The following is a 22,522-nucleotide window of genomic DNA, read 5'->3' as shown; positions in this document are numbered from 1 at the left end:
GTATTTGCTCGTTGTGTGACTCATTAAACAGCTCCTCAACATGTGATCCCCTTGCTTGTGTACAAACCGACGTGTTTCCCGAATAACAATGACAAAGCAACAATGAGAGGCTTTAAAATAAATAAAACTAGACGTTGATACTCCAGACTGAGAGGATGTCTCTTAACTTCGTGCAACGATCAAAATCGTCGTCTCACTCAAATCGCCGGAGACGATCCGCCCGGGGAAGTAAATCGCCCGCAACCTCCCTCTCCGTCATAACGGAGCAATTATTTTCCCCGCCTTGATGGGAGATGCGATACATTTTCAATCGAAAACCCGAAAGACGTGCCGTGCTGTGATACTGGGATTCTGACTTCCTCTTAAACTATTATTAGCCGATGTCATTGACAAGGTGAGAAATCGTGCTATCTTGCTACTATCAAGGCAGCCGTGAATCGCGACCGACAGTATGAGCGATCCGAAGCAAAATTCTCGTGGGTATTACAAGACCTAATCGAACAAAGAAAGACTCGCAGGCGGGCATTTCCCCTCGAGTTCGCTCCAGAGATCTCATTCAAGCACAAGATATCAGATTTCGTCTTGGTTTGCGGCTCACGAATCTTCGGACAGCAAACGCGAACCATGCTCCGCCGACAGAGCGTCTCCCGCTGAAGGATGCCCATCTGAGCCACGTTTGACATCTCGGCTCATGACGAAGAGAAAAACTTATCAACCCGTTGGAGAGAAGAGAAAACGCTAAGGGATTCCGCATGGTCCAATATATTCTGTGTCGCGATTGAGTCGCGTTGGGCGTCGCGCTGCTCCGATAATTGGAGCGAAAAAAACGAAAACGTTTGCAGGGCGGATCGCATGATCGCTCTGTGAGCAGAATCTGCAAAATGTGGGAACGCCATGGGAAAGCCGTGATTTCAGTCAGGCGCTCGGGGAAAGCATCCAGAGAACAGAGCGACTCGACGTGGCTTGGTTTTGTAATCAAACAGCTAGATCGTTCTGAGCACGCTATCAATAGTGGAAGCAACAGCGGTAACGGTCTTGAAATCGCAGCGCGGAGCTCTCATGCGAAATTTGGAGCTTCCGTTTGAGAAACCCAACATGTTGGTCGTTGGCAGGTCGATCGAGCATCACCATGTCTTGCAATGTGGTCCCGTCTGATTGCTAATGTTCGCTGATTTTTCGGCTCTTCTGATCATTCAACTGATGGAAACTACTTACCTGACTGCGAAATTATTGCATTCACTGAACTCGCCGGTGCCGTATGGCGTCGGGAGGTTTTGAGTCTACAAAAACGGGAGGTTTCGTCTCCACACAAACGTGAGGTTTTGTCCCCTCCAACGCGACAAAAATGAGAAAATCGGAGAAGCAGGAAGGGAATTCATCGACATCGTGAACCCAGTCGTTGATTCCATCCTTCCCTGCTCCGCAGGAGCTGAGCAAAATACCTCTTGTAGTGACAAACGTAAACATTGACCTCATGGATCGGATGCGATCAGTGACCGGTTTAGAACGCAAGACGTGACAAACCTGGCATTCTCAGCATCCATCGGATGCCCAACGGAAGCGCGGTGCACGGTTAGTGAATGTGGAACGGGGCTCAGGGAACTTGGGAGAGTTTGTGGGGGAAGACATGAAACTCATCAACGAGGTCGTGTGCCATCGAGGCATACCATATATAGAATAAATAATAATCGTGTGAGTTTTACTAATTTCGCGAAGTCGCATGGGACTCTCCCACGATGCGCCACATGACTGTGACACCACGGACGGACACTCCAGATATGGAATGGCATGGGGCTCCCCCTTCATTCTGGGGCGGTTGGCTCGAGCTCACGAGCTGCTCATATTTCGTAGCTTGGCAAATACGGCGAGGGGGAGCCTCCGAGCAGGTCGCCTTGTCGATGTCAACGGTGTCGTCCAGACACCCGGTCCAATCGGACCCAATGCCCGCAACGGCGATTTATCTGGGGCGCTCCGTATACGATTGTGGGGATTACTATCTTCCGATCGAAGTTTAGAGGAAATTCAGACCTAAGTGAATGGAGCGAGTTGCCCCCTGTGACTCTCGATGGTGCGCAGACTCAATCGGAGGCAGCTGACAATGACCTCAGTGATCATGGACTACGGAAAACGGGACAATTTTCCCGAGCGGTGATTTCTCGCTAACTGAGGTCATGTCGACGTCTTGCGAGACATATAAGTTGCCTTATGCTTCGTGCGCACACCGGCTTGACTCTCTCTCACACACACGACCTCTGTCCATAAATCAATATCTGATAATGATCGAATTTCCCCTTGCAGTTCCCGATCTGACCTCGACTTGAATCATGCGGGAAGACCATCGGGAAACATTCGGGAGTCCTATATGGGCCATCTGACGATCGAATTCAGAGAATCAACTGGGCGCAGCGCAGCCAGAGAAGATGACTGATTGGGGTAGGGAAAATGTTATGTTCTCGGGCCGCTGCGTCCTCAAAATCACCGATCGGAACCCTCGCCACAGCTACCGAAAGGACTAACGCTATTTGGAATAGGAATTCTGTGCAGGCATAGCGAGGACCCGGATGTTCGAGAGGTTTATTGAAGGAACAATTGTGAAAACCGCATTCGCTTGTCACACACATTCCATAGGACCCTAAAAATCACAAGAAGTCTGGTGGGGTGCAGAGCAAGTCGCTTTCACCGGATCTCACAATACTATTTCGCTCTGCGTCGATGGGCTTTCTCGTATGTCGCGGATGTCTCCGCGAGAACGAAAGTTCCACGCCCCAAGGTTCGGCAACGACATGGACCGATGACCGTATACACTATCCATCCGTATGTAGGTGGAACTGCAATTACTGCTCGGGCAGTGCGTCGGAACGTCTTTATTTTTCCAGGATTGACGAGTGTCCCTGATGAATTGCCAACACTTATCGCGAACTGAGCAGCACAACATCAGGAGGAGGATTCCGAGAGCGCCCAGGGTCACTGCGAAATATCCTTTATGCGCCACTAATCCTAAAAATGCACCCATCACACTGACGGCACAGCCGAATCCGATGCAGAGTAGGTTGGAAATGGTTCGACTCGGCGATCCTCGGGACGAAACTGTCCTACGGCCTCCTCCCACCGCGAACATCTCGAATCAGAGCGTGTCCGAGTGCTGGGGGGGCATATCAGTCGAGACTCGGATTCCTCAGCCGCGCACTCGAGCCGAGACTAAGTGGGGAGCGATCCCCTCCGTGTTGTCGGACGCTCTCAGCAGCCCTTCTCGCCATGGAGCCGAATGTTCCGAGTCAGAGTTTTCGCAGACAGTGCATCCACTCACAAAATCACTTTCAAGTCCGGCAGCACGTCAGCTTGCAAGACACGATTCCTTGAGAGCAGCATCGACTCTCGAAGTACGTTCTTTCTCACGGGAAGTCTCGAACGAGCTCGCGCACGTAGCTCGGCCGACTCTCCGACTCGTCGAAGTAGTCTGAAGGCGAACAACAACAACTGAAAAGGAAGGGAAACATTGTTCGATAACCGAATGGGCCACGAAATAGACGGTACGGGCTGCAGATAAGAAGGGGCATCTGTTAGAGGGGGCCCGCTGCTGAAATTGTCGGCAGGTTGCGAACGTGTTAGGTGCAAAAAGGGACGAGAGGCGCCGAGAGGCACGAAGAGAACATAAAGTGAACGTGGTGAGGCGCGCGGTCACACGAAGAAGGAGGTCGCGCACGGAAAGCTGCAATGCGGCACGGTGGAAGAGGCAGGTGCTCATGAAAAATACTTCAAAGGCCACAGAGGGCCACAGAGAGCCACCGAAGGGACCGAGGGATCCTCCTACCGACCAAGCGAGCAGCCAGTCAGCCAACGAGGCACTCGGGGAGAGAGAACCAAAAGACTTAGTGAATATTTAACACGCAACCCCGAAGGTTGTGCAAAAGAATTGATCCTAATTATTGTGCCAAAAGTTATTAGCCTCAAAACGATCCGACGACTGAGCTTAAGGACTGGCCGGCGAGCTTCCTCAATTTCCCCTTTTTTTTTCGCCCGGGAAGAGAATCCGCCAGGGTATTCCGATCGGCATATTTTAGGATTACGAGCCTTGTTGATGGACCTCGAGAAGCCGTCACCTGCACATACCGAGCCGTGTACTCAGACTTCTCGTATGTGTAATGTTCGACGAAAATTCTCCTGATCCGGCGGGAAGCGAGCTCTTTATCTCGATTCCTTCTTTCTCGGCATCTCTTGATTCCAGGGGGACTTTCGCCCCTTGATCGGCCTCGGCGACCCGGAATCGTGTTCGAACGCAGTATCACTATCGCACTATCCATATCACTATCCATCGCGCTCTCAGCTCATTGAGCCTACTTCCAGGCTACAGAATTATGGGACCAGGAGAGTGTGATCGTAACGATAAGCAGCATCTGTGCTCTCTCCAGCCGGAGGAAGACGTCAATTCGGCTGTTAAACTTTCGTTTCCCCTTCCCCGGCCGATGATCAGTGGGTCTATCTGCTCCGAACCGAAATACGTAGCGAAGTGAATCAAGCTGACTCTATCCCATATCCCGCGACTTATTCCATTCAATTTCCCCACTTTGTAAGGGTTTTCGGTGCTGGCTTGCTCGAACAGAGCTCATCCTAAGAATTAATTGAGAGCTCTGAATAATCGCATAAGATGTAGTAGATCTGCCACGTGAGGATGGGGTTCAGTCTTCGAATCTTATGGCCTCGCTATAGACATCGGATCGATGAACTCACCGTGGCGGCGGTCAAAAATCCCGATTGAATTTGAGAGGATTTCAGGCTTAGAATTCCAGTGTTGTCAACTTTTTCCTTCGCGAAACTCGCTGATATCTACAATCGATAAGATTTCGAGTTGCTGCAGTGAAACGTGGCGGGGGAATATGTCGGGCTCGTCTCGCGAACCTTCTGCCGGATCTGCTGCTGCGACGAAACCTCCCTGTTGCTGTCGTTGGAAAGCCAGGTTTCCAGCAAACACTCCGTGTCCGAATACGGAGACACATTCGGCAAAGACACGAAACTCGTGCCCCCACCGAAAAACGCGTCCTGGAGCTCCATAGAGTCCCGAGCGCAGCGGAGTTCATGGTACTCGGGGCGCGGCCAATCAGGATCTTGCCAAAACAACGTCAACGTCTTATCGAACTTCCACATCAAATGCAAAGTGGGCGAAAGTCGTGGCAAAATCTCGATCAGAGCTGCTGACGCCGGTTAGATGGAGAGAAAGTATGCGAAGAATGAACAAGATACTTCAACTCGATAGGTGGCTTCTGGCTCAAGATTTGTTATGTTGACGATTGAATGATTGCTGAAGTCGGTCATAGGTACTTTTCTCCTGAACGACCGAGTTGTCCTGCAGGATTCTAGCAATGAACCCCTTCGCGACTTTGGACTTCCATTCGATTTGTATCGAATCACTCGTCAAAACTCGGACCCCAAACGTTCGACTGGTCGTAGAGGAGCCGTGCAGAAAGAGCGTCCCGAAATTTCGGATCTCGATGCGTCTATGCTCACTCCCCAATGAATGCACGGTCTCATCCACTTTCAGATGGCGCACAGCTTCCGTGGCATGGGCCTTCTTGTGAGAAAGAAGGGGGTCGAAGAGGAAAGAGACGGGGATGAACGGAAGAGCGAGCACAGGCGCGAGCATTTGGAGCTGCACCATGGTCGTCCGTCGCAGGTGCGCTCGTCGGCTAGTGGAGTAGCCAGTCCAGAGCCGCTGAAAGTCTCTAGCTAAATACTCGACGATATCTCGCTCATTTCTCCCGCTTATCGCAATATTGCCCGACGAAGAAGCTGGGATAATCGGATGCATGGAGATGTGTTGACACTCGAGCCGTCCGGCATGGTCAGCGAGACCTTCCACCAAATCGGGAATCGATTGAAGCGCCTCTCCGGGGGAGTGGTTGATCGATTTTTCGCTCGCTGTGGTTGCTGTTCTCCGAATCGTATCATACCAGATTGCGAACTTCACACATTCATGATGGGATATAAATCAGCTCATTGATCGGGATCGCTTTTTCCGAAAACGGGGATAGTCTCCAACGAGAAGGGTCTCCGCCTGTGTTGGCATACTTCGCACTCCGGAGTCGGGTTCTCACTCGGGGCAGACAGAGCTTACCTCGACGTTCTCCTCCAGGAGTGCACGAGGAGACTGGAGAGGCTAGAATGTGTGAACAGAAAGAATTGACGCTGAGCTCTGCCGAGGGCGTCGGCCCAAGTAGGCAACGCGTAGGGACTGTTTCCCCCTGCCACGTAAACGATTCTTTCCCCGCGTCGAGGGTTTCCCGCGAGTTGACGTGAGACTTCTGCCGAGACCCCAGCAATGTGTAAGCCTCGCGGCTCGTGCCGTCTAGTTCTTCAGAATGAGAACTCGGAACTTTTGTATCGGTTAGGGTCGAGTCTGTTCACGGCCTCATTGGGATTTCTAGGCTAATCCAAATACGGAGAAGCTCTCTCCTCTCCAGCATTCCTTTCGGTTATCCGTCTCAACGCAGCATCCTCGAGTCACGGCATTTGATCTACCCTGATGACGCAAAAATATATTTCATGCAGTGAAGATTCATTCTTCATCTACGGCGCATATCTAAGCGAATTCTCGCGTCATCCAAGGCAGCGCCCACGAACGCTTACCACCTCGTTTGTCCTTGATGCGCCGGGAGATGGCCTCGGTCAAGAGGTGATGCGATTCGCCGCAGGAGTGGATGTTTAGGTTCGCACCTTCAGCGGCCACGACTAATATACTGGTCGAGTTAACCGTTCCGCGTGACAGCGTGCACCTAGCACTCTCAAGGGTGCTATCAGTCAGCAGCGAATCATTTTCTCGCTGTTTGAAGGTTCGGCGTTCCGCAAACGGAGCACCAAGAAGATACAGCGTCGGTACCGCGCGCTTTGCCTCGGGACTCCTCTGGTGATGTGGAGAGCAACCGCTCGCCATCTACGGGAACCACGATGTGCTATCGGAGAGTAACCTGATCTCATCGTGCTTGTGACAGACTCGCGAAGAATTTCCGACGATTGAACTCTCAGCGAGATTCTTCCAGACTTTCGGGACAAGACTCGAAGGTTCATGTCGTCTCTAGCAAGTATTTCGGCGATCGGAGAAAGTCCATCACGGGCTCCTCTGTCCGTCTGACGGTCAGATTCACCTCCGCAGTCGAAAAGAGACTGACCTTACAGTCTATAAGTGATCGCTCGATCGGGCTAATTAACCCTCGGGAGGCATCGAGTACTCCTGAGGCCGCATGTCGCCATAAAAACTTCTGACAGCATCTGATGGTCGCGTGTTTCCTCCAAGCCCAGCTTACTGTCAAGGGAGGCTCGAGTTCACTGGAGACGTAGCGGTCCCCGCCGCCGGGAAGGAAGGAGTCCGATTCTCGTTTCCGTACAAAGAACACATTTATTCGCCTTTTTTATTGGTTACCAGATGCATCCGGAAGATTCACCGAAATTTCAGATTTAGATCCGCGGTATGTAGAGCCTTCGTAGCTGATGAAGGGATAAGCAACTACGACGAACCCGCCCTCAGTCCCTAAGCTCGAGTCGATCTGGAACAGGGAGAACCGATAAGGAGGCGCTTATGTTCCGCCATTAGGTCTCGCCCACTCAAGTCAGGGCCTCTCTGCTGGGAGGATCGGAAACGTACATGGTATTGCCGATCCAGAGGTCCGGCTTCGATGTTGCTGCAAAGCACAGTCGGGTCGTTCCGCGCCGGACATATGGAGATTGAGAATCCGCTCGACAGCGGAGATTCGTATTCCCAAACAAGCAACCTCTGAGCCTCGACCCAAGCCAGGCCAGAAAGCGGTTCCGGGTCCTTTTTGAGAATCGGCAGCGACACGTTCACGGGATCGTCGGAATCGAAAGCTCCGTAGCAGGCTATCACCGAGATCTCGTAGTCTGTCCACGGCTCCCGTAAGAGATCCACGGAGGAGTTCGTAGTCACGATGGATTCGCATCTTCTATCCGGGCTGAATAAACTCGCGAGAACCGCATTTCCCCACAGGGGAACAGGTTTGCTGCAGACAGCAATGTGGTACTCGACAACAGTTAGGGAATCCGAGGTATTGTTCCGGGCGATGGAGAGCTGGACCTGATATGGAACGATCGGACTGTAGACCCGAATCGATGAAGTCTGTGCGCTCGAATACTCATTGCGAAACTCTGTCTCAAGTTTTTCGAGTCTGATATCGCGATAGAACATTATGACTTATGATGGACACCATGATCAAACGAATCCACGACCTCCTCGATTGAAAACAAGCCAAGATATTCCATACGGTGCTGTTTTCCCTCAACTATGTATATTTCTTCAAGAATGGCAATTATTCACGATCGAATTGCGGTGCAAGGCTTGGGGATAGAGGCTCTCACTTCGAAGAGGAATAAGTTGAGACTTCGGAATATTCATTTCATTGATATCTACTGCTCCCCCGCGGAATGTTTTGACGGCAACCAAACTCCAGGATAATGATTATTATCATGCAGTCAATCTTTCTTCTCTCACCGTCGATGAGTTGGTGATTTCCGAAAGTGCCAAGCTCAAAGCCCCAGCAGATTCTGATTTTGGACCAAGAATCGACGTCATCTTCGTCGGACTAATGTAAGCTTTGCCGGACTTTTCTATAACGGCTTGGATCGTGAGATAATAGACAGCGTTCTCCTTCAATTTCCCCAAACTGAATTCTCGTTTGTGTCCAGGCACGCTTTGGCTCCCACAGTCGTCCTCGATGCAGTACGTGACGAGGAAATAATCAGGCGTAACGGAGGAGCTGTTATACTTCCAGGAAACCACTGAAATTCAGGACGATTTTCCATCATGAGGGGAAGCCATCATCCCCCGTCGGGGCCACGGTTCGAACCGGATAGAAGAACTTACGCTGCGCTGATGCGTCGATGTCAACGACCGGATCGACCGGCCCGGTCAAAGGTGGGATTTCCAAGCTCCGGACCATGAGATTCGAAACATCATAATTATTCTTACATCTATAATGAGCGATCATATTCCCGTGTTAGGGACCTTTCTCCGTCATGCAAACTGTCCTCCATGCAGAGGCTTCCAGTCGAGTTATTCTAGGTCGGCACCCAGGAATCACAGTTGAGAAGAAAAAGCCCACTCACTGGACGATCGGGAGATATTCAATCGTGTGCGGAATCCAGGCCTTAAGCTCCCGGTCCAGCTTGAGGGAGATTGTCCGAGACCCTCCGCGATTTTCGAGGACTTCCCAATGGTCATCGCAATTGACGTGTTGTGCGCACACCTTATACTGAACCTTAGGACGGAAGAACAGACGTTTCCTTAGACAGATTTTCATCTGTACGCATGTGGGGGGGTCCGGCTTGTTCGCCTGCTTCCCTCTATGCCAGAGCTGGCAATGTGGCAGCCAATCGTGGATCGCCAGGTCTGGGCGTGGGATTCTCTTCACGGAGCACTTTCGTCTCATACGCTCCAACATCTACCCGGGCGCGGCACTCCTGGCTTTCAAGGAGGAGTTTCAGAGCCGCCCAGATCTTCCCTGCCTTTGCATGTCCTCATCGGCACTATACTCTTGGGAACTATCCAGTATCATTTGACAATATCCTGATCCCTTCGAAGCAGCTCGCATCTGCAACGCTCATGCAAAACGACTCACCCTCTTCAAGGCCAGATTATCGCTGCCGTCGATGGAGAAATGCAACTCCAAGAAATCGATGCCATTGATGTTCTCGAGGGTGAAATCCGCCGCCGCTTCGATGCGGACTCCCTCGCGGTATCTGCATGTGAAGAACTTCGGGAAAAGAGGCGTTTTGATCAGGTTTCGAATTCGGAGCCTTGTTGTTGTTCTCGCTTGGTCGCTCGTGGAGAACCATGTTTCGAAGATACAATCCGCATTGTCAAATTGAGACGCGTTTCGGAATGCCGCAGATTCGGTACCACCACTGAGATAAGCCTCGAACACGCGGTCGGACGCGTAAGGTGAATCTCTTTCGAGCGCGCAACGAACTCTGTGTGTCGTTGGAGTCGGTTTGTCCGGATTGATCCAGGATAACTTGAGGAATGGATCGTTCGACGTCTGACTCTCAAAGACGTCGAATCGGACATGTAGAGCGGGCAGCACTGTGGGTAATGTCTCGACTCTCGCGAGACATGCCTGCGAAACAGATCTTCCTGCCGGCGGGAAGTAGAACGCCGCCACCTCGACAGTGTACAGCGTTGCTTGGTCGAGGTTTGTAATTTGGGCAACAGTGTGGTTTTTGAAGTCCGGGAGAACTTTCTCTTGGACGAGTGCCCCATCCTTAAGCACTCTCAAGAGGAACCCGTCAGCACTTTTGGAAGTCCACTCTACTTGTACCGATGAGTTCGTCAAGGCTCGAGCTACGAGGTCATCGACAGGGCGCGGAGCTTCTTGGGAGAAGCTGCGACCCGATACTTCAGAGCTAGAGGCGTCCAATGGGAGCCTCTTCACAACGAATCTGTAGGCCGTCCTCGGGGGCACATCGGTAATCTTCAGGGTTGTGACGGCAGACTTCAGCACGTAGGGTATTTCTCGCGTGCTCGAAAGATCTTTCAGATATAGACGGGCGTCGTAAGCGTCGCAAATCACGCATTTGGCCCAGGAGAAAACAAGGTCACTTCCCGAGGCGTGCACCGTCTCGTTTTTCTTCAGCGCACGCACAGCTCCTGTAATATGAGCGTTCTTGTGAGCCAGCAGGGGATCGATGCTGGTGACGAAAGGCACCAGGAGAGCCGCAGCCACGAGTCCGCAACAGAGCTTCAGGAGCACCATAGCTGCTCGGTGGAACCGTGAATGAACGCTCGAGGCTCTTGGCTGCTTCGACAAGCCGGTTCGTGAAACCTGAGTCGTTCGCGTTGAGATCACGAATCATTTCCCGATGAGCAATCTCGTGGAGAGAAGTCATGTGGCGATACCCCCTCACCGGAGCCGCGAGCGGATTCGTCGTCCATCCCATGGGTCTGGAGGATGGAAGATTCGAAGAGAGATACCGAGCTGCTTCCCCAGCTGAAAGAGGGAACCTCCCCCAACTTCTGAGGAATTCCTTCACAAAGCTCCCCGCCGCGAGGGATCGGATCACGGCAAGGGGGAAAATCGACCACGCAGCTATCTTCCGCCGAGGATCCCTGACATCTCGAACAATACTGTGATCGATTCGCGCAGACCCGGAAAACGAACCCATTGCCGGATCCGTGCCAAGCTCGATTGGAACACTAATCATTTCCGGCCGCAAACATCGTGCCACGCGCTCTAGAGCATAATTTGTACACTTAACTCCAAGAAGTCGACGTTTCGACTGCTCAGAAACGCTCCGACCACGGTAGGGGTCCATTGAAAATCCATCGGTGATTGGCCGACAACGGCTCTTTTTCTTTATCGAGTCGAGCACCTACCTATTCCAGGCTTCACTGTGAATATATCTACCCATGCCTCCCTCGAGCCTCCGAGCTCATGTATTGAGAGTGTTAAGCGGGGCCATCGATGAATTGTTCCACATCTCCGCGTCTCCGGAAGAGTTCTGACTGAGCGGAGCAGGATGCCCCACCGCAGCAAATTCACCGCGGAACTCCTGACACCACCGCCAAATGAATTCCATGTCGGAGCTTGAGTCTGATCGCAGAGACCGGGATCGTCGGAGTCAATCACGATGTGAGATCCGAAGCCATCGATATCGAGATCAAGGTCATGCGCCGCGCAGAGCATCCCATTTCTCATGGTTGCGACGCCGACGCTGTTCCAAGATGTAGAGAGCGATTCCCGGTCCCATGTCTGGCGGAACGGGGGCGGCTCACAGTTTCTGCTTGGAGCGCTGATAGGCACAATGCATGCAGACCGAGTATGAGACGCCAGATAGAGCGATTTCGATGAGGGAGACGCAATAATGTCTGCTCATTCGCAGTGTGCCACGGAGGTTCCACGTCGAAGGTTCCCGAGAGGGGGTCCCGGCTGTCGTTCTCGCGGGTCCCGAAGGTCGGTGAAAACAAAATCTGTCATGATCCTAGGAAAAATGTATTCCACATATCTCGCAAAAATATCGACTAGCCGAATCGCCTCAGAATCTCTCGCTCTATTCAGGGTAAATATTCTTCGTCGTAAAAATATTCTTCGTCTGGCGATCCCACCTACCAGTAGGTACTCTTCGAATGACATCCTTTATGGGTCCCGAGCACAGTCGTGGACTTCGGAGCGCTCCCCGCTGAAAAGAAATCGGAAACCGCTGTTCTACGCGTACCCTACGGGCAGGCTCCGAGGCTTTTTCCCCATATCGAGGAGCAAGCACTGAGCCTCATTCCCACACTTTTCTCTCTGGAGGTGCGACACGATCCTGAATAGATCCACATTACGTTTCCCCACGCGACCATTGAGGGCTTTGTGCTAGCTAATTATATAGTTTGTAGTCCGCGCCCCGAAGTTTCTGCCGAAGGGAATAAAGAGGATTGAGTCGTCGCTTCTAGTCCTACCGTCTCGGAAAGGAGTATTCCGACGGAGTTCGCCTGCAGTGATTCCAGAGGACACGCGGGAAAACCGATTCGTTTCCCAACCACGTGCCTGTGAAGTACTCTCTTAAGCGACCGAGAGCTGGGAAAGCTGAGTGATCTGTACACAGAGAGTCGCTGACTTTTTTCGGCCAAGCATCTTCGATCTCCTCCAGGGGCACCAAACTGAGGGCTGCCCTGCATTTGAGGGATTTTTGTCCGGCTCGATCCTCATAGTAGGGCTGCAGCCCTATAGAGCTCCTGCGCTTTCTTCCATAGTGCCTGGCAGGAGTGGGTGCTACAGCCTTTTACTCCTGCTCCGCGAAAAGTCTCTTGGATAGCGTTGAGACAAGCGACCTCGCAGTCCAATTGCACCGTAGTGGTTTGGAAGACTTTCCCCACGGAGAGGGCATATTCTTTTAGCACGGAGGAGAGTCAGCTGTAGGTAGCCTTCGTCTTGTCGGGGAGTAAGAAAAACATCGACGCTTGCATCTGTCCCTTGTGAAAAGCCTGGATATAATTGGAGGAACTGCCTCGGAACCACCCGGAAAGTTCCATCCATGTATATGGAGCGAGCCTCGATAAGTATCTTCATCAAATCACGCGACGCGAAACCGAGGATCCCATCTGACGAGCCTGGATCCAAGGGCAGGAACTCGTCGCGGTCGATGGTTTTACTTCATTTCCAGGTGGATTTCCGTCCGGAAGAGGGCGAAGGAGGGCGGATTCGGGCCCGCTCCCGTTGGAGGGCGCACCGGAAATCATCGAACGTCGGTGATGCTGCTTCTAGCTCCTCAGGGTCACGGGAGGATCGCGCTCCCGAGGCTGCGCTCGCCAGCACCTCACCGTGGACTCTCATGCTAGATTTCTCAGGCGGCTGCGAGTCTACCATCTTCAAATCGAGCACGGGATCTCGCTCGAGGCGATTCTGCCGTTCTTCGCCATGATTGTGAGCCCCGGATCGGCATACCGCTACCGGCTTGACGACCGTCAGAAGTATAGAGTGGACCAGAATGAGTAATTTACGCGAGTAAAATCCCCTCCGGCGCTGATGTCACCCAAATGGAAATGGAGACCCCTAAGCTTCACGATCACAATCCTAGCCGAACAACTCTCGGCTATCTTTCTGCTGCATCGACAGAACTGTTTCTCCTCTTTCTCCTTGACGACCCCGTACACGAAGTCGTTGACTCGGAAAAGAAGATTCCTCCGTGCTGAAGCAAGTTCCTGAACGATTGTTCCCACCGGGACTTCGCGCGATAGATCCGGATTCACGCCTGTCTCGGGAAAATTTGCAGGAAGCAGCAGGGTGCAAAGTTCGAGATGAAACTTCTCCTGGCTTTATTGCTGGAGTCTGATAGTCGCCGAGTACGCCTGCAAACGTACTCCGATGAGAACAACAATATAAATCTCTTCCCTCGCGGCGCCTGCTTCCCATGCGCGCCAGCGAAGTTCCATTCCGAGTCGCGGAGTGGAGTATGCCCGAGCCTTCGCACCTCAATTTCCTATTCTAGGGTCGTATCCAGGATCCGTGTTCGATGCTCTTCATCCGACGGGGATCCTGCGTTCCGATCGGCTCCCGGAGGGGAAATATCGCTCGATTCCGTAGAGGATCGTTCATGCACAGGATAGCCCGGCCCTTTGATGCTTACTCAGTCTACCCATGGACCCCATGAATCCGGCTGTCGGACCTATGGGTGTCTGGCCCTAGACATGTAGGCGCAGAGGATGTGTGTTTCGGAGTCAGAATCGGAGAATTCCTCCCCGAGCAGCCACCACATTTTTCTGGGGGAGCCGTTCACAAATTTACGGTATAGGTCAGGCTCTGGAAACTCAGAGTTTGTCAATTTCAAGCGAGAGTGCCGAAACGGATCGACTTCATCTTTAGGCTCTGAGCTTTTTGCCTCGGCCAATAATATTTGAACGAATAGATGGGAGAGTGCCGAGGAGCTCAACTCTTCCGTCGAGAAATGGGACTCGTGAAAAGGAAGAAAGGCATAGATCGGAGCCATGGGAGCCTCCTGGGCACCCTGGGAGCCGCGAGAAAATTCTGGGTTCCCCGGGGAGCCGCCATGTCAAAAATGTCGGGGACCGCTTGCGTAGAGCATTCCTCGGCTCCGGGAACTCAGGCGGAATGTAATCACTTAATTCCACGTCTCGCGGTGCTTCAAAACTTCGCGTGTCTAGCAATTTATTTCAACTTCCCTCCAGGCTGCTTGCCCTTGAGACTGAAACATTATTAGAAATGTTTATCGCTCAAACTGCACGCCTCAGGATGCGTTCTTCCTCTATACCTGGTGCCTGATTCCTATTGGGTCAACGAATCATGAGGAGCGCCTGCCCACCACATTCCGGTCAGGTTCTATGAAACTCGACCTTGTCAAGTCGATTTTCCTTCTGTAGGCCGTGAAGACGCGTCCTTGAAACTCCACGAATGGGGACACCGTCGCCACACATTCGATTGCGCGGCATTCTGTCGAATTCACCTGAAAAAGAGAAGTTTGCCCGGTCGGGGCGACCATCGACTCGCTTTTGCATCCAATCATGCTCTATCTTCTCACAAGAAGTCTCAACTACCTTAAAGTGGCGGGTGGAAGGTCCAGTTTCGCTCCTCGTGCAGACGTCGGAAACTATGCCGGGCCGCTTATGACACACAGATATACGGAAACCGCTCACAGGCCCATAATCATAGACCCAGCTCAATTCGGACCGCTTATCGTCCCATGAGAGATGGATCAGGCGATCCGGCTCATTTCTGAAGATCGGCAGAGGCAAGCTGAAGTCTTCGAAGAACCCGATCTTTCCGAAACAAGCCAGGATGTAAACTTCGTAAACAAACCACGGCTCGCGCTCAATCTCCAACACACTTCCCTTCAACAGAGTACGAATGCAAGACGTGCGAGGGTTCGAAGAGTTCCCGCTGAAGCCCTCACCGCCCAGAGGGACGCGATAGCGGCAAACAGAGATGTGGAACTCGAGCGCAGGCGGAAGATCTCGGTATCCTTCCTTGTCGAGATGAAGTCGTACCTTAGTGTATTCAGTGGAGAGAGGAATTAGTAGTCCCCTCTACGGCGGAACGCTCGGTCGGCGTACTTTTGTCGGAGAAGCGTTCCTGATCTCGAATTCTCCGGCTTATCTCTCTCTTCCCAGAGCCAGAAAAGAGATTATAATAATACTTTGGAGTCGAGCCGGGCTCCGAAGGAATCGGAGTCCGAGTCTAGCTTCAGGGAAATGGAATATTGGAGCTCCGGTGCTCCTCATATATCATCTTGGGAAACCATGGGATATTTTCCTAAATTGAAACATCGAAGAGCTCCCCTCGATATCAATCATTCTTACCAGGGACTCGTCGACCTTTTCTTCGACGGCAACGGTCTCGCGGGGGATAAATTCAGCTCTCGGAACGAAAAACGATGCTGTCGCTCGCGGGCTTGCGAACACCGTTCCGGAACTCGTTCTCACGGCTTGAACGCTGATCGATTGGAATCCGTGTATTTTGCCGTAATCGAAGTCCATCCCAGCGTCCGCCGGTGCCACACTTTGGCTGCTGCACTGCTTTTCCACGCAGTTGGTGACGAGATAATAATCAGGCTTCACCGTCGCACCGGTGTAGTTCCAGGAGAGACCTTCCGAATCGAAACGCGTCTGAGCGGGGACTAGTGCCTTTCCGGTTTTTCCACCTACACATGTGTCGAGATGGATTCAGCTATCGATTCCAAGGGTTGCAGACGTACGTGATCTGGTGAAAGTGAGTGACGATGGGGCCTCGATTATTCCTGCCGACTCAGGGAGCTCCAGAGTGCCCATCTTGGTGAATCCTTGATTGCCGTGACAGCTGCCAGAGAGAAATTCAGGTGAGAACTTGGGCGATTCCGAGCATTTGATCGGTAGTCATTCTAGGGCTTGACGTGGTTGCTCGAGCGATTCTCGGATACGCTCGTCAGTGAAGTCGAGCTATTTCATCAAAAACTCACACGACTAAGAAGCGATATATTGCTCGATGGCGTGTCCAGGCTGCCAGGGACACATTGACAACGGGATTGTAGCCCGGCTGGAGACTCCTCCACTTCCGGTCGCACGGGCCGCGCCGGCCGCAAATCATATACTGTAACTGGAGGTTGTCGATGCTTAATTATTCGCGATTGCAATGCTCCCGTCCGAGCCGCTCAAGAAATCAGCTGCGGTTCCAATCCGCTCCCACATTCTAGGATACCTGGGCAAAAAGTTCGTTGTCGACCGAATTATGCCCCAGCGAGAACGACAGCTGGTAATTCCCTTCTCCGAAAGCTTTGTAGGCTGCCGAAGCCTTGAGGTGGAGAGTGTTGGAACGGCATGGCATCATGCGCTTCGCTTCCCCCACCGAGGCGTCGTATCCCCCCCGCGGGATCCATATCTCGGACTCGGTCTTGCTCCTCTCGTCGGCCGAATACCTCGTCTCGATCACGCAGTGTACATCGAGGTTCCCTACGGAGGGAAGAGCCATCGATTCTGCAGAGCCGCTGAGGTCAAGGTTCATGATCGTAGAATCTAGGGCGCATGAGACGTTGTGTGCGTAGGGTTTCGGCCATGCGGGATTTTCCCACGAGATATTGAGCTTGGACTGCAGGAACGACGTCAGTTCTAGGGTCGGTAGTTTCGTCGGGAACGTCTTGGTTTCGCGAACAACTGCCTCAGATAGAGCCGATTTATCTTCAGGAGTTCCGTAGAACGCTGAAACCTGGATCCGATAAATTGTCTCCGGATTTAGCCCCGATACTCTTAACTTCGAATCGGGGGCGAATTTTTCGAGAACCTCCTCGCGGAAGGGGATGATCCCCCGGAACACTGTTGCGACGAATCCGTCCGCGCTCCGAGAGGTCCACTTGATCTCGATGGCGGTATCCGTCAGGACTGAGATCTCAAGATTTTCGACGGGAGGTGGCGCTTTCTGCGCAGCCGTGCGACCCTTGAGCTCGAAAGTAGAATTTTCCGATGTTGATAATACGAATCTGTAAGTCGTCCGCGGAGGCAGATCGTTCACTGCGAGCGAAGTTGTCGTGGAATCTAGAAGGTACGGTGTGTCCTCTTTCACTGATTCGTGCTCGAGGTAAACATGAGCGTCGTAGTGCTTGCACGAGTCGCACTTCGTCCAATTGAAGATGATGTCACTTCCAGAAGGGCGCACTTTTTCCTCTGCACGCAAATTCCGTTCCGGGTCCGCTCCACGGGCTGTCAAAATCGGAATAGCGATCAGGAGCGAGGAAACCGTGATCAACACATGGTCATACAACATCTTTGGGGACATAGACGTGTTCTGCCGGGAGTGGAATGGTTTCGTATATTCTCTGATTCCGCTGAACTCCTCCTTTTAGCGAGAGGACCCTGTATAGACCAGTAAATGCAACACCGCTGCCGTCTCAGTTCAGCCGAGAATTTCCGAAGAAAGCCTGATCGTTCGTTTACATACAACGAATTTCGTGGAAAATCGATCTGCCTAGTTTCACGCAGCTACCCGAGGAGAATCTCACCACAGAGCATTGGATGGATCTCAGAGAGACATCGGAACAATACCAAAGAGACTGGCTGTGGATTAGATATCGCGGCAGATCAGGAAACCCTCCCGCCTACCCCGAGTCCCCACCCGCCAGCTTCGTCAGACGCTTCGATACCGAGCGATTTGAGAACTCGGAGAGTACGCGCTCGCGAGCATTCTCGGGATAGGTCGTGCGTTAACGTAAAGAAAACACATTTGCTCGTGGAAGGCATTTATTGTCGTCCAATTTGTTTTTATCGACTTAGTGAGCCTTCTTGACGGCCAAACGCTTGTCTCTCTCCTCAGCGATCGAGAGCTTGACGCCCTTGCCCTTGGGCAGCGATACCCATGGCTTGGATCCCTTTCCGATGACGAAAATGTACGATTGCCTAGAAAGGTGAGAAAGCGACTTCAATCTTGCGATCTGATCGGGAAAATGGTATCTATTGCTGCGATACGGAGCACACGACGATTCCTCCGGATGGAGCTCGTCGATGAATGCATGTTTTGAACAGAAAGGATCAATAGATTTCCGAAACATCTTTCGTTCAGTGAAAATGTTCACAAAGTGGGTAATGCATCGTAAGCATGTGACCAATACGATACGACCTAACAGTGCGAGTTTTTTATTGGGTCATTCTCACCGAAGTTGATCTGTTCAAACCGACTTTGGCTATCATAACCCGAGGATTCCAGAGCGGAATCCTCGAAGGCTCACCTGGTGGCGAAGGTGTGTCCGCTGGAATCCTTGATGTGGACGATGTCGAAAGATCCAGGATGTCTTTCTCTGCTGGTAATGATACCGACTCGCCCCAAGTTACGACCTCCGGTAACCATGCAGACGTTTCCGGTATCGAACTTGATGAAATCGTCGATCTTGCCGGTGGCAATGTCAACCTTGACAGTGTCGTTGGCCTTGATCAATGGATCGGGGTAACGGATGGTACGACCGTCGTGGAGTACCAAGAAGGGGATCTTTTTGGGTCCGACGCTCATTTTCTTGACGCGGCACAGCTTGTACTGGAAGAGAAAGAACAACTCGGTGAACTTCCCGTTTGAAGCATCGGGAGATAACTCAAAACCGCGGTTTACAGAAGATAGGCTAAGATTATTATCAATCATGTCCTCGAAGTGGGTGATGCTCAGCCGACATGTCGGATCGGCCGAGCGACCATCTTAGAGTAACGATTTCGGGAGCTTTTTGACTATTTTTGATCTTCGCCGAACAGAAAACAGCTTCGATAGTCCCTTTCCACCGCGAATGAATGAGCTTCGGATCAAGGAATAGATGAATGTTCTCTCAAAGGGTAATGCACGAGTTCGATGCGGGAAGATTCTCATGCGACCGTTTGAGAGGCTTTTTATCGGGATATATTTGACTATTCTTGTCCTGAGTGACAAAGAACAGCTTCGATTATCCCGGGCTCGAGAGAGCCATCGAACTCCGCTAGGGGGCGATGAGCGAGGTCTCTTCCCCCCACTTCTTTCATCTATCTTGGAGATAGTTTTCTGTCTCTACCGTAGGTTAGTTACGTGCTTCAGATGAGGAAACACAAAACGACAATAGCAGATACTCCTTCTTTTATGGGAGGGTGTATCCCTGAGAGCATGAGGACTCCCTGAGATTGGTGATTATTACTCCCAAGAGATGATCCTCCCGAGGGGACGGGTCACTTGCACCTGGTTGCTCGACTCACCTCTGCCTCCTCGGCGGTGATGCGGTGGAGGATGAAACGTCCCTTGACATCGTAATGGATCCGGAAGAATTCTCCGGTCTTCTCGATGGAGACAACATCCATGAATCCCGTGGGGAAAGTGGCGTCGGTACGAACCTTACCGTCGACCTTAATCAGACGCTGGTTGACGATCTTTGTAACCTCAGATCCGGTCAGAGCGTACTTGAGCTTGTTACGGAGGATGAGGATGATTGGCAGCGACTCGCGGAGTTTGTGAGGTCCAGCGGACGGTCGGGGAGCCTACGACAGAGAAGCGATTGGACTTTCGAATGCCGCGTGTCGAGCCAGGAATGCCGGACACAAGGAACGAGCGCAGCGGGACCGGGGTCTGGCCGTTTCGCTCGCCGGCTCGATTCCTCAGTCTCAGACGATCACGAAAGGAGCGTTCTCGAGTGATGGTCAAATTGGATACTTACGAACACTCCGCCGAGTTTGTCCAGAAGCCATGACTTCGGGGCATTCAAACGCTTCAAATGCTTCTTGAGTCCGCGAGCCTGGAAACCAGACAGTGTTAGAGCGACCTCAGAGATCACGGACCGGCACAATCGGCTCGCTTCGGCGAGCTTTCACTCTCCGAAGAGTTTCTTTAAGGTTGTTTGGGAGATCCACGTTGAGCGGCGAAAGCAAGCCGCTGCCGAACACAAGTTTACTCATACACTCGGATTTCACGGAGAGATTTCCAGCGCAGACGTTTCGTTCGTCTAACTGGTCCACTAGGAACTTCATACGACGTGTTTCAACACAAATCACCGGTTAGAATCAATGATTCCCGAGGATAAAATCGATCCACAAACCTACCATGATCGCAGCCTGTTAGAAAAGACCGAAACCGGAACTGGGAATATTATTGTTCACTCCGAAGGCAGCATGGCAGCCTGGCGCCATTTTCGAAAGAGCGCGGGCTCATTCGAATTACTGCTCAGCCAGAGAGAGCAAAACAGTGGGAGGCGAATAGATTCTGAGTTCTGAGTCCCGGTCGGGACATCGTTCATTCGCCGGTCGGGGCAGGACGAGACTGCGAAAAAAGACAACGCCCGTCCTGAGCGACGAAGAGCCCCGTCTTGAACGAAAAAGAGGTCCGTCATGAAAACGTCGAAAGAGCTCACGAAAGTTCCCCCGTGGGGACGAAACCCTCCCTGTCATTCTCCGGGGACTCGAAGGCGATGCAATCCAGCCCATATAAGTAACATCGCTTCATCAAGGGTAATCGAACCCTTAATACGAACGTAGCATCCGATCGGGTCAAGATTGTTAACCGAAAACGAGTCACGAAGTGGAGTGCCGATGTTCATTCACACAGTTGTATGACACTATGCTAATAAGCGATCGCAATCGAGAGCGATGCATCAGGGGGATTCGGGATGGAAGTGCACGCACATCTCACTTATCAACTTGTCTCCGAGGAGGTTCTCTCGAAGAAGAAGTCTCAAAGTAGGGAAAGAGCTCCCCACGTATTGGAACTTCGCCAACACGAGTCTTTCGCAACGCGTACGAGAAATCGAGGCAGCTTACGGATCCGGCGGATTTGTCGAGTCGTCAGGCTCGCCATATCGCGGACTCTGACCGGAGATTCTCCATATTACACGGATATTTCCCGACGCATCAGTGCATGGGCTTTTGATGATTTTTATTGACGGAACTTCTGTCGATTCCCGGTCCTCCCCGAACCTCTCGCACACGTCGAGAAGTCGTACCGACACATTTATGAACAGGTATATACAGCTCGTTTATACAGACCGACGACTCAATTTGGAAAGAACCAGCGCAGGTTTGGTCGCATCCGAACACCTGTCACAGGTACGGCTCTATGTGCAACTGCGCGAACTTGGTCTTCGCTGCCTCCACAATGTGGCACAACTTGGCGATCTCGACCTGAGTGAGGTTCAATCCTCTGGAGCAGTTGGCTTGGGTGAGCAAGAGGAAAGCCGGTCCGTCGATCTCCTCCCTACGCAGAGCTGGAACGGGGATGCCCGAGATTATCGATCCAGAGCGCAAAGATCTGATGCGAGAACTCACTCGTACTCATGCCTCGTAAGAGAGGAAGCGACAACTCACCACTAGCGATTTTCGTGGCCGCAGGGTCATGAAGCGAGATAAATGCAGAAACTTGCTCCACACTCCAATCGAATGGATCTCCGGGCCAGAGGGACTCTTGGTGCGATGGGAGCAATTTCTGAGGCATCTCTGCTGGGTTCGGAGCTTTCATGCGAAGCCGCCCGCTTCGATCTCGGAGTTCCACGCCACCGAGAGCTAGAGCTTTTCAGGGATGAAGACGAGTGCTGACTGCGACCTCAGTGTACCGCGGCTCCGGCGAGCCAACGTCAGGGAGCGAGGATGAGAACATTTTTCTACTCGCGCGAGTCCGAAATTCTCCGTCTGTTCAAAAACCTCCTGTTTGTTTTGGTCTCGGAACAGGCGAACGGAGAGAGAGGGCAGGGCTCTATGATACGGCCCTCTGCTCGATATTGGAACTCCTCCGGAAGCGGCATTTTCTTCGAGTAGACTCTGGGAAGGATATCGATTGCCTCTCAACTCCCAGACTCGGGTTTAGATACGTCTCATCATCGCTCACGTTGGAGTCGATGAGATAGATTTGAATTTTCGGCGCGCAATATCCCCCATATGCGGGAGGCGGCGATCGAGAACTGGGAGAGCTGGAGAAAAGGCCCTGATTGAAGGAAATTCCTCTTTGGATCACGTGACGGCTGTAACAATATGGCACGGAAACTCGGGGTACGGACGAACTGGGCTCCCTCGCTTCCGACAGATGATGATTTCTGTTTGAGGTGCTGCAGACCTGGGGAACGCGCGGTCGTC

At 52.1% G+C, this 22,522-nt stretch overlaps 3 protein-coding genes across 4 annotated transcripts; all 3 read right to left on the bottom strand.

Moving 5' to 3' along the window:
• Positions 1-7,364: 7,364 nt before the first annotated feature.
• On the bottom strand, positions 7,365-8,606 carry LOC100908443 (uncharacterized). Of its 2 annotated transcripts, XM_003740227.1 has the most exons (3): positions 8,495-8,606; positions 7,634-8,080; positions 7,365-7,535 (listed from the first exon to the last, which is right to left on the bottom strand). In XM_003740227.1, the coding sequence occupies exons 1-3, from the start codon at positions 8,573-8,575 to the stop codon at positions 7,401-7,403; spliced, it is 663 nt and encodes a 220-aa protein (XP_003740275.1). In that variant the 5' UTR covers positions 8,576-8,606; the 3' UTR covers positions 7,365-7,400. The 2 variants fall into 2 exon arrangements, with proteins under 2 accessions (XP_003740275.1, XP_018493825.1); XM_018638309.1 differs by lacking the exon at positions 8,495-8,606 and having other exon boundaries at positions 7,634-8,236.
• Positions 8,607-18,184: 9,578 nt separating this feature from the next.
• On the bottom strand, positions 18,185-20,545 carry RpS4 (ribosomal protein S4). The gene is made up of 5 exons (XM_003740226.2): positions 20,504-20,545; positions 20,122-20,199; positions 19,667-19,945; positions 18,688-18,989; positions 18,185-18,358 (listed from the first exon to the last, which is right to left on the bottom strand). Exons 1-5 carry the CDS (start codon positions 20,504-20,506, stop codon positions 18,232-18,234), a joined length of 789 nt encoding a protein of 262 aa, XP_003740274.1. The 5' UTR covers positions 20,507-20,545; the 3' UTR covers positions 18,185-18,231.
• A 780-nt stretch (positions 20,546-21,325) lies between these two features.
• LOC100901960 (scm-like with four MBT domains protein 2) lies at positions 21,326-22,081 on the bottom strand. Its single transcript, XM_003740266.2, has 2 exons — positions 21,761-22,081; positions 21,326-21,660 (listed from the first exon to the last, which is right to left on the bottom strand). The coding sequence occupies exons 1-2, from the start codon at positions 21,909-21,911 to the stop codon at positions 21,497-21,499; spliced, it is 315 nt and encodes a 104-aa protein (XP_003740314.2). The 5' UTR covers positions 21,912-22,081; the 3' UTR covers positions 21,326-21,496.
• Positions 22,082-22,522: the final 441 nt, after the last annotated feature.

This window comes from Galendromus occidentalis, unplaced genomic scaffold (genome assembly GCF_000255335.2).
Source record: "Galendromus occidentalis unplaced genomic scaffold, Mocc_1.1 scf7180000076870, whole genome shotgun sequence".
Classification (NCBI taxonomy): Eukaryota; Metazoa; Arthropoda; class Arachnida; order Mesostigmata; family Phytoseiidae; genus Galendromus; species Galendromus occidentalis.
This window is presented reverse-complemented; position numbering and strand designations above follow the sequence as displayed.